Raw genomic sequence first — 15938 nt, 5'->3', positions numbered from 1 at the left:
AACATTCTTAATTCACTGTCACAACGTATTGATTATCTAACCCAGAGACTTGACTCTGTAGACAAGCAGCGAAGCGGCGAACCTAACACTATTACATCTGTTAACGGAAACAACCAGAGGAACTTGAACTCCCAGAATTATTCCAATAACACTGACCTTTAGTTTCGGTCTTCAGATGGTTCAATACCACCGGGTCAACAAGCGACTGTTCCAGCACAACAGGTGGGTGTATCTATTCACAACTTGGCACCACCGACTGTAGATAACAGTGCTTCTAACGAACTTGTTAACACGAATGAGCTTATTGGAGTTCCATCTTTTACTTAATGGGTTAATAACACTACCAAGTTAAGGTTAAGTTTTACTAACCCCCAGTAACAACCGGCTTGTAATGTCAACCTACCTCAGACAAATTTGTGTTCACTTGCTGACAAACTGAAATCTTTTGATGTGAAACTCTTAAAATTGAAGAAGCTCCAACTTGAGGTGGTATATTTTAGACAATGTTTATCTGAAAGGATAGTACCTAAGGGCCTTAGGTGCTGTCAATATCCAACTGGCTTAATCCCAGATTCTCCTTTCCACATAGATTTACTTTCTTTTTTTTGACCAGCAAGGCTTTCAGCTTATGGAGTTATGATAAAACACTACTCATTGCAGATTGAGAATTTAGTGAAGGAAGATGAAGATTTGGACAAAACCATTAAACTGCATCCTGACTTTGTTAGATATAGGTTTGACTACAATAGAGTCTTTACCAGTATTGCGCAATTGTTGGACAGACTTAAAAACAACAAGATTAAAAAAATGAATTGTGACTGTATGGCATACACTAATGGCTCTGCTTATCCTAGACCACAAATTTCACAGGTTTGGCACAATTCCAACACAGTGCCGCCCCTGACAGAAGTCAATTCAACTAATAATAATTCTGTTGACAGTCTATTACCACTTGAATCTGAGGTTAATAACACTGATTTTGCTAACACTGTTAGGCAAAGTGAAAGAATTCGGGCTAACAATTCACGTGAGGTGCAAGCAAATAACAACCAACCTGCTCGAAATTTTCACCAGGACAAGAACAACATGCCCACTACTGGGGCACGTCACCCTCAGTATCAGAGGAACAAAAGGCGGAACAACCGTCGGAAGAGATAGTTCCAAATGACTCTGTTGCAGTAAATAACCTTGTTGTTCTCACTACTTCTAAAGAGGACTTTAATATTTACAACTTTTCATCTGTTGTTATAGAAGCGAATTTGGTAGAACTGCTAGCGAAGGGTAACACATATGTTTTAAGTAATAACATTAATGTAGTAAAAACTTTGTTAGACTTAAAGTGTTACATAAGGAAATTAAATCTTTCCTTTTTATTAGGCAATGTTCAACAACCTGCACTAGGGCTGCTAGTACGTTCAACCCTCCTCTTCACCCCCTTTTAGCTCTTTATGAAAGTGTGTGTGAGTTAGACATTAGACACATACCTTTCATTAGAGCTAGTAATACTTTTTATAAACAGAGCAACATCACTACAGAGCAGTTAAGAGCACTAAAACTACTTAGATCAGCTCATGTCCATTTAGTTAAACCAGACAAAGGTGGTGGACTTGTTATCTTTGACATCACTGATTATAATAAAAAAATGGAGTTAGCCTTGAATTGTCCGGCCTATGCTAAGGCATCTCTTAATGAACTAAACATTGCACAATCAAGGATTAGATTGTACTTCAGAGACCTGTTTATAGAAGCCAAAACTGACCTGGATACATTCAATTACATTAACATTCTCTACCCAAAAACACCTGTCATGTTCGGAATACCAAAGATTCATAAGAACCAACATGACCCTCCTATCCGTCCACTTATTGATGGTCGAGGTTCCTTGACATATCCATGTGCAAAACTCGTTGACTCAATATTACAAAAATATCTTGAACTTGAGTCACGAGTATGCAAGGATTCATGGACTTTGTTGAAAAGCTTGAACATTTTAGAAGTTAACCAAGAAGATAACTTTCTTATCATCGATGTAGTCGACTTATACACTTCTATTCCACACTTAGAAGCAGTTGAGTGGGTAGAAGTTTATATGAAAAATAAAAAAGCTCCACAAAGGGATATTGACCTGGCAACTGAGTTAATTGATATTATACTTTCCAACAACTTTTTTCATTTTTAACGACAAGATCTATTTACAAAAACATGGATTTGCTATGGGCTCTCCTTGCGGAGCGAGTTTATGGCTCAATGGGAAGAATATTTTGTATTCAATAACTCTGAAATTCACACTTCCTTCACTTTTTATACCAGATTTTTAGACAACATCTTTGTGATTTTTAAAGGAAATGAATCCCAAGCTAAACAAATGATAGATTACTTTAACTCTACTACGCCATTTATTAAATTTACTTACACTTTTCACACTACTAGCATTGACTATTTGGACGTGAATATAAAAAAAGATATAGCAAATAGGAGATATGTTTCCAAAATTTATAGAAAACCTACATATTGCAACTCCTATTTATATTTTTCTAGTGCACACCCTTACAGGCAAAAACATTCAATACTGAAAGTCAACTCATTAGAGCCGCAAGGATGTGTACTAATGAAGATGACTTGAATTCTGAATGTCAACTCTTAAGAGACATGTTTTGCAATAGAGGCTACCCAGTTAGTTTAATAAATGACTTAACTGAAGAAATCGTAAACAAACAGAGTAGAGGTATAGTTCAACCACTCTTGACCTCACCTTCCGTTGTTATTGATGTTAACCTAGTAGAGTCACCTCCCAACCAGGTTGCCATTCGAACTACACAGTCACCAAACAGTGACTTGGTTACCTTTATAAAACCTTCAATGACTCAGCAAACTAGGGAGACCTCATTATGCAATACTTTTATAACCACCTTTAGTAAAGACAGTGACCAACTTAGATTAATTCTCCACAAAAATTGGAGTTTCCTTTATAAGGACTCTTCCCTAGTTGACAGAATTGGCCAATCACCCAGTATTGTTTATAGAAAAGGTACTAATTTAAAAAGTTTTTTTGAAATTAAAAGCACTAAACCTACTTCTAGACTTACTGGAACCTTTATGTGTGGAGCATGTAGGATGTGTAAATACATAAAAACAGGTAATTCCTTTAGAGTATTGAACACATGTAAATTTCACATCAACCATAAGTTGAACTGTGAGTCCAAGGGTGTTGTTTACTTAGCTTCCTGTACCTTATGTCTGGCTTTCTATATAGGGAAAATGGACAGGAAGCTTTGTGAGAGAATTTGCGAACACTCTTATGCGATTAGCAAAAATAAAACAGAAAATGCTTTAGCAAAACATGTTTCATTAAATGGTGGACATAGTTTCACGTTCCAAGCTATTGATCAGGTACTTCCTGGCATTAGAGGTGGCCCATATTCAGTACTATTAGAGGTACGAGAACTAGAATGGCAGTTAGCACTTAATGCTTTCTGCTTGCCTGGTATGAATGAGAATTGTAATATTTCATGTTTGCTTAAACTAAGAAATCTTACACAATAGTGTATTTTTAACTTTTTACTAATGACATTAATATAATCCTTGTATACTGTATACTGATTGCATGCACACTTTTTATTTGAGGTAGTATGTAAGTTTTAAGACTTACTTTAATAGTGTTTGAATTATTGTGCTTTGCACCTTTAATTCATTGCTGCTATTAGTCACATGACTTCATGCCACATGGTTTAAATGCTGTAGAAACTGTGTAACTGCTGTTTGTCTGTGTGTCTGAGGAAGTTACTTTATTTAAAGTGACGAAAACGTGACAAACATTTTTATTAAATTGACTTTACGTTAAAAGAAAGTGTTTTTTGGGATTAACATATTTTTCTGCTGGCTACTGTTGGGCTCCTGTTCTGATTTTGGAACGTCCAGAAACAGATCCCTGTGAAGCATTTGCTTGTGGGGTTGGGTTATGGACTCGCTCAGAGAGACTGCCACAATGTTCTCACCTGAAGGAATATAAACTGCCTAAGAGTCACATGGTACTGGATAGCTAGTTTCCACAACGGAACGCCAACCAGCAAAAGAGGCAAGATTCCCCTCTCCCCTTGCTTGCTGAAATACCACATCACTGTGGTATTGTCTGTAAACACCATGAGAGGCCATTGGGAGAATAGAGGGTGAAAAGCTTAAACAGCCAGAAGAAAAGCTCTCATCTCCTTTACACTGATGTGGTCTTTTCTTTGCTGAGGTGACCAAGGACCCTGCACTTTTAGAGAGATGAAGGATGCTCCACATCCCACATCTGAAGAGTCTGTGAACAGCTCCTGAGAAGGAAGAGGGGGGTTGAAAAGGGAGCCCTAGATTGAGAGATAACTGCTGAATCCACCACTGAAATTCCAGCTTGAGGTATGGAAGAACAGGAACTAAAAAGTCCAGGGGGTGAAAATGCTGAAGCCAAACTGACTTTAGAAACTACTGAAATTTTCTCATGTGGAGTTTAGCAAAGGGGAGCATGGGAACGATGGAGACCATAAAACCTAAAGCTCTCAGAAACTCCCTTGCTGTGATTAAGGCCAGAGGAAGAAGGGACTGAAAAAAAAATCAATGAGTCAAGGCCTTGGGAGAAGGCAGGGATACCAGTATTGGAAGAATCTGGATCCTGCACACCAAAAATACACGATCCTCTAAAGGAGTCAGAAAAAACTTCTGGAAATTTACAGTGAAACCCAGGCTTTCCAAAAGGGAAATGGCAAAGTGAAGATGCAGTAGAATCTCTGGAGAGGATGCCTGAAACAGGGGATCATGTAAGTAGGGAAAGACTTGTATCCCTTTTATCCCTTAGCCTGTAAAAAGCAATAACAGGAACAAGGCATCTGGTGAACACCCTTGCAGCAGTAGAAAGGCCTAAGGGCAAAGCAGTGAACTAAAAAGCCAGAAGCAACACAGAAACATACACATTTCCTGTAAAGGGAGTATACATGGATGTGAAGATAAGCATCCTTTTGGTCCAGAGAAACTAGAAAAGACTGAGGAAGTAGAAGAGGGAACAAAGTATGAAGGAACAACATCCAAAAGGAAGGGAACTTGAGAAAGATGTTTAAGTGAGAGAGGTCTAGAATGGGTCTCCCCAAAAAGTCCTCCTTCTTTGGAACCAAAAATATTCTGGAGTAGAACCCCTTCTACCTTTGGGAAACTGGAACCTCCTGAATAGTTCCCTTAGTCAAAAGATCCTAAAGCACCCCGGAATGAAACCAACTGTTCCTGAGGGGCTGAAGAATGCCCGTGAAAGGAGGAAGACATCTCCAGACCATATAATAACCTAGGCGGATAATGGAAAAAAACCAGGAATCCGGAGTAATCTTTAACCAAACTGGAAGGGATAGAGAAAGACAAAGAGGAATGTGGTTGAGAAGAACAGGAGAGTCAGACATCATGTGGTTTGTCAGGAAAAGGAGATTAGATTTCTGAGTTATAGGAGTCTGGGTAGCTTTAGCAGGAGAAACTATCTTTTATACCCTTCTTACCTTTGGGGGGGAGGGTCAGGGTGCCTACATACAAAGGCCGGTTTACTGGGGTAACTTCTTTAAAACTTCTGAACAGGAGAAACAAAAACATGTTTAAATTCCTGCAAAGCTTTGCCCTTATCCTGAAGAAACTTAAAGAAATCAGCACTAACTGCACCAAATAAGTGTTTGTTATCCAGAGGAGAACCCATCAACTTAGCCTTAATATCATCAGGCAAAGGCTGAAGACAGGAATATCTCCTCATCACATAACCAAAACAGCAGCTCTGGAAGAAGTATCTGCAGCATCATAACTGCACTTAATAGAATGGTGAGCCACCTGAGAAGTCGTCCCCAACAAGAAGAGGGAGTAAGTCTTCCTTTCAGAATCAGGAAGGTCAGAAATTTACCTGGCAGGCCTGAGAAAGAAGAGACAAAATACATCTGGACATATGAGTTTGGTAAATGACAGCACTAAAAGCCAAGGTAGCAGATGTATAAACCTTTTTACCTAGCCTTTCCACAGTCCTACTGTCTTTATCAGAAGGATGAAGCTTTGTAGAAGGCAGTAACTGAGATGGCCTGTGAGATGCCACTGACGCCACAAAGGGATCAGCTGAAGGACGTCTATAAAGTAATTTACAATCTTCAGGCACCCTGCAAAACCTATCTGGAGTTTTGGGGGTGGAGGGCTGAGACACAGTAGAAAAGGCATCCAACAAAACAGCCAGGACAGGAGGGACAGCCGAAGGTCTGGGAGAGTCCATTTTCAGAAACTCACAATGCTTCCTCTGCAACTCAGAATCCTGAGCACAATCTCATTTAAAAAAATTCCATCATCCTGGAAATAGTGTCCCCGAAGGAAATCTCCTCAAAGGGAGTGTCAGGACAAGTAGATGCCTCTTCCTCAGAACCATAGTCTTAAAGGGGAAGGAATCTGGGATGAGTAAGCTAGTAATTCCTCATCTGAATCCACATCTTCTTCACAGAAATTTTGTTCCCTAGGTCTTTTAAGAGGAGTTGAGGACCAAGGTGTAGCAGGAACAGAAAGTGATAAGGGTAGTAAACAAACTCTGAATGAAACTCTGCCATTCACTCTGAGGGTCATGAGGAGTAGGAGAAACATGCTTTGTTTTCTGTTTCTTCTTCAATGGGATGTCTGCCCTGTAAAACGTAGAAGGCTCAGACATCAGACAACATTCTACAAATGTAGTCTAACCAAAACTTGAGGAGCATCCCTAGGCCCTTTGGTAATAATCAGCTGCAGTTACCCCTGTACATCCGAATTGGACATCTGCGAGGCCTCCAAGGATGTATGTAAGTTTGGATCTATGCCGGCGTCCATAGTGGTTGTGGCAGAAGAATCCAACAGAAGAGCCAGGCAATTCTCTGGCTTTCACTAGCCTCAGGAGAGACATCCAGCAGAGGCGGTACAGCTGAAGAATCAGACTGAGACTTCTTAGTCTTCTAATTCACAGACAGCTGACCCTCAGAGCTGGAAGTTTCCTCCATAGTGTCTTTCGTTAAAAGCTTATGATGTTGATTATCTAAACATGAGGCCAAAGAGGAAAGTCCACTAGGGACTCCCTTTGGAACGAAAGCCTGACAAATGGGACAGGACATATGGCATGCATGTGGGAAGAACCGAGGCAAAATAAGCACTGCTTGTGACGGTCTTTATGGGGAATCTGTTTCCCACACTGACATTTACCCTTCCTGGATGACAAGAAACCCCACAAGCAACATCAAAAAGAAAGAGAGGATAACAACAAAAACACCAGCGGGGCTCTTATCTAAAATGTCTTTGTGAACCAGTGACAAAACGGGCATTCAGATCAACAATCAAAAGATGGCGTTTGGACTGGAGGCAAAGCAGTTCAGAGGATGGTACATCTGGACGTCACCTTTATGCCTTACGCTATACACAGGGAGCATGTGTGTGACATATGGCATACCTTAAAGCAACCTAATGGCTTTGGTATACTGGTCGAATGACAGGCCACCCTTGGCACAGGATCCCTATTGTAAAGAATAATGCAACAGTGAAATGGAAGGACATCAACATAACCATCCTACTTCCATCTTCCACCCACTGCTGGCAAGTTGCTCAATAGAAACAGAGCTCGACTCCCTATTACCACTCCTTTGTGTATTTCACCCTTACTTCAAACAGATATGTAGAAACACACAGTCAACGGTTACTTTCCCTAATGATGGGGTAGCTGCAGCCAAATAAGCTAGTATTGTAAGACTTTGGTACTTTGGCTATATCAGGATCTTTGCATAAGACATGACAAAGATGGCATACAGTTGTCATTCATAATTTTCCATGCCATGAAAATCCCTGTAGGCTTACCGGCCAACTCTGTTCTGTGTACACAAGCATCTCCCTACAACCATCAGTCCAGACCTTGCCTCTGCTTATAAAGGTCGCAGAGAAGGATCAGATGCAAACAATGTTTGAGTGCATCTTTCCCCTTTGTTCTTTATATGCCTACTTCCTCAGCATTATGCAAAGTATTAATACAGAAGCGATTTGATTTATGTACCTCTGTGCTAATGAGTTTCATGCTATAGCTGGCTGATAAAGAGGGATTCAATGGCACTGGCATTTGGAAGACGTTATGGCTCTAAAATCTGAATCAATGCAAAATACTACTTAACACAGTTCTTACACACTGAGTAACTTATCTACGCAACACATATACAATGGTTTTGGGTTCCTATTACGTGATCGAACTTTAACAAGTTCGAACCCTATGTGGTCGAAACCATATAGTCGAACTTGAAGACGTTAGATGACGTAAAAAAAAAAAATAATAAAACATGCAACAGTAAACTAACTGTTGCAAGCAGGGGGGCAAGCCCCCCTGCACCCCCACATCCCCCTGCTCTTTAAATATACCAACTCCAAGACCGCACTATAGTGCGAAAAGCGAATATTTCCCTTTACTGCACTGTAGTGTGATCTCGGAGTTGGTATATTTAAAGAGCGGGGGGTGTGGGGTGCAGGGGGGGCTTGCCCTCCTGCTTGTAATAGCTAATTTACTGTTACATGTTTAATTTTTTTTATTTACGTGTTCGAAGTTTTGAAACTTCGAACAGACAAGTTCGATATTGTTGTGTTCGAAGTTTCAAAACTTCGATCACGTAATAGGAACCCAATGGTTTCAGTACAAGGAACACATGCTTAGACTACAAAGGTGAACTTTTTACAACCTGCCCAAAATACAATTAATGACCTTCATTTTTTTTTCCCTGTTTCATGTTAAAGCTGAACAGATATACTTACATCAAGGCTATCATCCTCAAAGAAACATCCAATGATAACATCCTTGTGACCTCCAAGAGAATAATATATCAGGTTAGTCCACCTTTCTGCTCCAAAGACCCATGTTGACATGTCTTTACTCCCAATTGCAAAACACCTGCAAAGGAAGTAAATGCCAGCATTACATTAGTTCTCAAATCTTCACCAGTTACAACATTACTGATTTTTCACTGGATGTAAGAGCAAAGAATTATCAAATTACATTATATGATGTAATATATCACCACATTTTTATTAATTTTCAGTTATTCTAAAACATACACACATTATTAATATACATGCATTACCTCCATGATTTTCACCATTAACTGTTTTAATACCCGCCATATCAATAATCTAGGACTACATAAGGTATACAGCCATATATAATATCAAGCTGAATAATCAGGCATCTTGTAAGCTATTTTAAGTTAACTTGCTTTGAGGTACTATGTTTCACAAAATCAGCCATTATGACTGTAAGCTTCTGCCTCTCTGATATGGCAAGAAACTTCTATTCTTGCACCAGCTGGCAGGATAAATGTATATATTACAAGTGTGTGTGTGTGTGTGTGTGTGTGTGTGTGTATACACACGCGCACTGGAGATGTGTGCATCACCCCTGCCAATCATTCTTGCCTCTGCTTAAAAGAGTGATGGCAGGCTCTATCAACATCCTTGAACACATGACAGTACAGTTGTACCTCTTACAACCCAGAAGGAAATACTTGGATGTGAGAAGTACAGCTAAGTTGACACATGCGCAAATGGTAGTGACGAATCCTGCCACCGCTGTAGAACAACTCCAGATATGCACACAAACATACATACATCACACACACTTACAAGCTTGATGGAACAGGTTTTTGTTTTTCATGATCCAATGCCTACAGGGGAAACACTGTTTACAAAGTACAGTTTTGTACCTACCATAAATGTAGATGTTTGAAGATCCACATTGCTGCAGTCCTAACACTTGGGTAGTCCGCTGTCCCTCGGTCGGCCCGAATATCAGAGTATAAGGCTGACGTCGGTCAAGGCGCATTTGACTGACATCAGAACGTCAGGGTACAAATGCGCATGACCGACGTCATATCCTCAGTCTTTTCTTGCCCCAGATGTCAGAAGACCCTAAAAAGAAAGGTCAAAACCCATAGACAACAACCAAACAATCAACCAACCTAACACTAAAAATATGTACAATATAAACAACATATACAATATACCTCAGATTGATAACCCAGCCCACACAACCGCCTCAAACTACAGAGGGGAAGAAGGGAGGGTAAATTGGACTGCAGCAATGTGGATCTTCGAACATCTACATTTATGGTAGGTACAAAACTGTACTATGTTCTTCATCTCACATTGCTGCAGTCCTAACACTTGGGTAGAATCCCAAAGCAGAGGTAAGGGAGGATGGCTAAACTATAATGAAGCAGGAGCTGCCAAAATGCCCTGCAAAACAGCAGTGGCAAAACCAGCCCTGGATTTAGAGTACAGTGGAAGGTGGTAATGCCTAGAGAAAGTATGCACTGAACTCCAAGTAGCTGCCTCCAAAATATCCTTAGTTGCCACCCCCCTCAAAAAAGCTGTTGAAGTGGCAGTAGCCCTAGTGGAATGAGGCCTAATCCCAGCTGGAATCTCTTTGCCATGATGGGAATAACAGAAAGCAATGCAAAACCCAATCCACTTAGAAATAGTTTGTTTTGATACGGGCTTGCCCTGAGAACACAAAGCAAAAGAAACTAATAACTGCTGAGATTGCCTGAACCCTTTAGTTCTGTCCAAATAATATCGCAACTGCCTGTGTACATCTAAAGTGTGCAAAATCTTTTCCCCTTTATTTTGGGGATTTGCATAAAAAGTAGGCAAATGAATAGTTTGGTTTAAAGCCACACTAGAAACCACTTTAGGCATAAAGGAAGGATTAGTACGTAAAGATACCCTATCCTTATGGAAAATTAAGAAAGGCTCAACTGCCATAAGGGCCTGCAATTCAGAAACCCTTCTTGCAGAGGTAATGGCCAACAAAAAAGCAGTCTTCCATGACAAATATTTCAACTCAGCAGTAGCTGCAGGCTCAAAAGGTTGTAGAGTGAGTTTCTCCAACACAAAATTGAGATCCCAAGCAGGAGGAGGAGCTCTTCGTGGGGGTCTTATATTCTTTGCCCCTCTAAGAAATTGCTTGAACAAAGGATGAGAAAACAATGGTGGGTCACAGTCGTAGTGAGCTGAAATTGCTGCAGCATGAATCTTGATAGAAGAGAAGGACAAACCTTTGTCCAATAACTCAGTAAGATATTGAAGAGCCACACTTAAATTAGGCTCAGAAACATCCAAATCCTTTGCTGCACTCCAAAACAAAAATCCCTTCCATTTATCTGCGTACACTTTCCTTGTACTAGGCCTTCTAGCTTCCAAAATCACATTCAAAACTTGTTGTGGAAGATGAGATCCTCTATGGTTCAAAACAGAATATGCCAGGCTGTTAGGTGAAGAGAATGAAGTTTGAAATTGAGCAAATGACTGTCCTCCTGGGACAACAGGTGTGGAATCAAAGGCAAAGGCCATGGAGGCTTCCGTACTAGACTTCTCAGTAATGGGTACCAGTGCTGTCGAGGCCAATCTGGAGCTATCAAAATCATCCTTGGCTTGTCCTGTCTGACCTTCAGAAGTAACTTTGGGAGGAGAGGCAGAGGTGGAAAGGCATACACATGAAGATTTTTCCAACTGAAGGAAAGAGCATCCACTTTCCAAGCTGTGGGATGAAACCTCTTCGTGCAAAACTTTGGCAGCTGGTGGTTTAGTGGAGAAGCGAACAGATCTATGTCTGGAGTTCCCCATGACACTGTCAATTTCTGAAATACATGAAGATCCAGTTTCCACTCGTGGGGATCCATGATTTGTCTGCTTAACACATCTGCTAAGGAGTTCTGTGCTCCCGGCAGAAACCTTGCCTGAAGATGTAATTGTAAACTGAGAGCAGTCTCCCACAAAATCATTGCTTGCCTGCATAGAGGATAAGAATGTGTTCCCCCTTGCTTGTTGATGTACCACATGACAGTTGTGTTGTCTGTTAGAATCAACACCTGCCCTGGAAGAAGTAAATCCTTGAAAGCTATTAATGCAAACTGGACTGCTAACATCTCCTTCAAGTTGATATGTAGATGCTGTAGTCTGACAGGCCACTTGTCTTGTATCCACTTTCCATTTAGATGAGCTCCCCAAGCTTTGTCTGAGGCATCTGTCGTTAAAATCTGACTCGCCTCTGGCTGGGTCACAGAGAGTCCCTTGTTTAGGTGACATTCCTGAGCCCACCACAAAAATTCCTTTTGAATGCAAGGTATTATTTGAATGACAGTGTCCAGATCCTGGCAGTGCTGTGTCCATACATTTTGAGATACCATTGCAGCTTCCTCATATGCAGTTTGGCATTGGGAAGCACCAGAATACAAGATGCCATGAACCCTAAGGCTTGAAGGACTGTCCTTGCAGTCAGCCCGGACTGAAGAGATAGTTGATGGAAGTAAAGGGAAAGATTCTTTTGTTTGTCCGGGGTTAAAAGGCCATCTGGGATGCTGTATTCAGTCTTACACCCAGAAAGCACATGTCTTGAGAGGGTACTAGACTGGACTTTATTTCGTTCACAGAATACCCCAGGCATCTTAGCACTGCTATGACATAATCCAAATGATGAAGAAGCTCGTCCCTTCCTTGAGCCAGAATCAGGCAATCGTCCAAATAAGGATAGATTTGTATTCCTTTTAGCCTGAAGAAAGCTATCACTGGAGCCAGAACTTTCGTGAATACTCTGGGCGCAGTAGATAAGCCAAAGGGCAATGCAGAGAACTGATAGTGAGAAGTCCCAGTCCGAAAACGCAGATACTTCCTGTAACTTAGTCTGATAGGAACATGGAGGTAAGCCTCCTTGAGATCAAAAGTTACCATCCAGTGATCCTTGCCCAGTAGAGGTAAAAGCTGTTGTAACGTCAACATTTTGAACTTGGGAATGTCCAGATAAGTGTTGAGGATAGATAAATCCAAAATTGGTCTCCACGTGTTCCCCTTTTTTGGTACTAGGAACAGGCGAGAATAAAATCCTAGGCCCCTTTATGGCATAGGAACCGGCCGTATGGCCCCTATTTGGAGTAACAGAGAAATTTGCTTGTGAGCCTCTATTCTTTGTTGAGGAGGAATGTCTGGCATGCCTTTGAAAGGAGGCAAGGTATGGAAATAAAACCTGTAACCGTGGTGTATGATATCCAATACCCATCTGTCTTGGGTAATTATACTCCAATTTTCTTTGAAAAGTGCCAACCTTCCTCCCAAAGGTGCTGCCAGGCGAGAAGGTTCTGGCAGCTGAAAAGGTAGGTCATTGGGTCTGTTTACGAAAGGACTGACCCCTGCCCTCACCTGAAGACTGTGCAGGAGAACTCCCTGTTCTAGGCCTGAAAGAGCCCTGACCTCTGCCCCTGCCACGTCTAGATCTACCCCTAGACTGGGAATCATAAGAAGGATACGTCCACCCCTTAGTAGGCCAATTTCTACTAAACTTTGGAGGTTGAACCTGCAAAAAATCTTTAACAGTCTGCATAGACTTAGCCTTGTCTTCCATTTTCTTTAAAACTGCTTCAACAGGAGAACCAAACAAGACATCAGATTGTAAAGGAGCATTCAAAATCCTTGTTTTAACATGGTCAGATAAATTTTGATCCCTCAGCCAGGCATGCCTGCGAAGAACTGACCCAGTGGCAGCCACCCTAGACGAGGCCTGTACAGCATCAAAACCACATTGCAAAGAATGCTTACCCACCTGTTCAGAAACATGCACTAAATCTTGTAACTCTTTACAATCAATACCTTCCGCCAGAGCATCAACCTTAGACTTCAATTGTGCAAGGAGATAATTCTGATATTTCAACATGTGAAACTGGCAATTCAAAGCTCTCATGGCTAGAGTGGAAGAAGTATAAACTTTCTTTCCCCATCTATCCAAGGCCCTGGCCTCTTTATCTGCAGGAACCGGATTCTTGACAACAGAAGCCTTAACACCCTTAGGCCCCTGGCTAACAGTTTCTGGGTCTGCCCTAGGACTCTTAAAAAGATACTTATGAGCTTCAGGCACCCTGTAATACCTATCTGGTTTAACAGGCACAGGAGGCAAAGAATCAGGATTAAAAGAGAAGCCTCTGCAAACACATCTTCCACCACATTCAGAACAGGAGGTATAGCCAAAGGCCTGTGCTGGGGTAAAAACAAAAATTCCCTAAGCCTTTAATTGGAATCAGAGAAGTCCTGACCTTCCCATTTAAAATGCTCTCTCATGGAATGAAGAGTCACTGAAAAAGAAAAATCCTCAGGAGGAGAAGCAGAAGGAGTAGAATCATCCACATCAGAATCAGAATAAGGAGAATACTCCTGCAAGTCTTCAGCCGAAGACTCAGACACATCCGAAGCCTGCTCATAATCCCCCAACACTGGTTCCATCCTAGGCCTCTTATCAGGAGGGGGCATAGAGCCTCTAATTAAAGTAATTAAATCTTCTGCCATTTTAAGCATGTGCTTCTTGGGCACAGAACCTGAAGAACTAGGAGTGACACCCACAGAAGCTAAAGTAGACCTGCCTCTAGGAGAAGCCTTGGAAACAGAAAGAGAGGGCCTAGACACCTTAGGAAGGGAGGGGAGTACAGTTATCTGAGAAGCCCCTGCAGTCTGACCTGCCTCCTGGGAGGCCACATCCTGTAAAATCAAAGTTTCTCCCTGGGACTCCAGAGAGGCCTCCGTCGGAACCACCGGTTCCACTGACGTTCCTAAAGAACCGGCGTCCGGTTCGGACGACTCCTCTAACCTAGGTTTGACTGCCTTGTCTTTGCGCTTCTTTGAGGAAGCCGGCGTCGGAGCATCCGACGGCATATTGTAATTGCACCGCTTCCCAAAGACCAACCTGGCACAATCTAACCTTCGCTTAATAGTGCGTTTATTGAACCTAGCACAAAAGCGACACCCAACAACTTCGTGCTCAGGTCCCAAACAAGGTATACACAAATTATGGTAATCCCTATGCGGTATCTGTTTCCCACAAGAAATACAGTTATTCACGTTTTCTAAACCACTGAGGCAAGAAAAAACCAAAATATTCCCCAACGGGGTACTTAACCAACTCTGACTTCGGTCTGAAACTCCGAATTCGAAAAATTTCAGAACGCCGAATGGCACTTGCAACACTGCTTCTGCATCGGACCATGCGGCAAAAAAGACTGAGGATATGACGTCGGTCATGCGCATTTGTACCCTGACGTTCTGATGTCAGTCAAATGCGCCTTGACCGACGTCAGCCTTATACTCTGATATTCGGGCCGACCGAGGGACAGCGGACTACCCAAGTGTTAGGACTGCAGCAATGTGAGATGAAGAACATCCTGTACTCCCCAACCCATGTATGTCATTAGATTAAGATGGCCGAGTGGTTAAGATGAACAACAACAAGTAGACCAAGGATTCTAGAATCACATATACATACACACACACATATTTATATATATATATATATATATATATATATATATATATATATATATATATTTATATATACACATATATACATACATATATGTGTGTGCCTGTACCTACATTTTTTGTCAATTTGTGTGTATATGTGTTTTATATATATATATATATATATATATATATATATATATATATATATATATATATATATATATATTACATACATACACACACACACACACACAGATATATGTGTGTGTGTGTGTGTGTGTATATATATATGTACACACACTATATATATATATATATATATATATATATATATATATATATATATATATATATATATATATATATATATATGGGTCTAGGACTATTCACTGAAAGCACATTTCACTGAAACACATTTCACTGAAAGTTATATATGGCCTTTTCCTCACTGTAGTGTGACCCTGGAGTTAGTATATATAGTAAGGGGGTACGCCTCCCCCCATATACTTTGGATATATATTACGTTTATAAAAGAGTAATTTATTGAAACTGCAAGTATCCATGTGTATAGTTCAAAATATTTAAAATAGGTGTGGGCGATGCACCCCCCCCCCCCAATCCCCCTTACTATATAT

General features: G+C 41.0%; 1 protein-coding gene across 1 annotated transcript in view; it reads right to left on the bottom strand.

The window, feature by feature from the left end:
• Nucleotides 1-15938, bottom strand: part of LOC122802737 (periodic tryptophan protein 2 homolog) — a 723301-nt gene that overhangs the window by 491644 nt on the left and 215719 nt on the right. Inside the window, exon 6 of the mRNA XM_044072502.1 lies at nt 8785-8920. Coding sequence (XP_043928437.1) covers nt 8785-8920 — 136 coding nt within the window. The remainder of the gene's footprint in view (nt 1-8784; nt 8921-15938) is intronic.

The sequence above is a fragment of the Protopterus annectens genome, chromosome 5.part0 (genome assembly GCF_019279795.1).
Source record: "Protopterus annectens isolate FY-2018-M chromosome 5.part0, PAN1.0, whole genome shotgun sequence".
NCBI classification, from domain to species: Eukaryota; Metazoa; Chordata; order Ceratodontiformes; family Protopteridae; genus Protopterus; species Protopterus annectens.
Note: the sequence above shows the minus strand (reverse complement) of the source record. Positions and strands in the feature narration are given on the sequence as shown.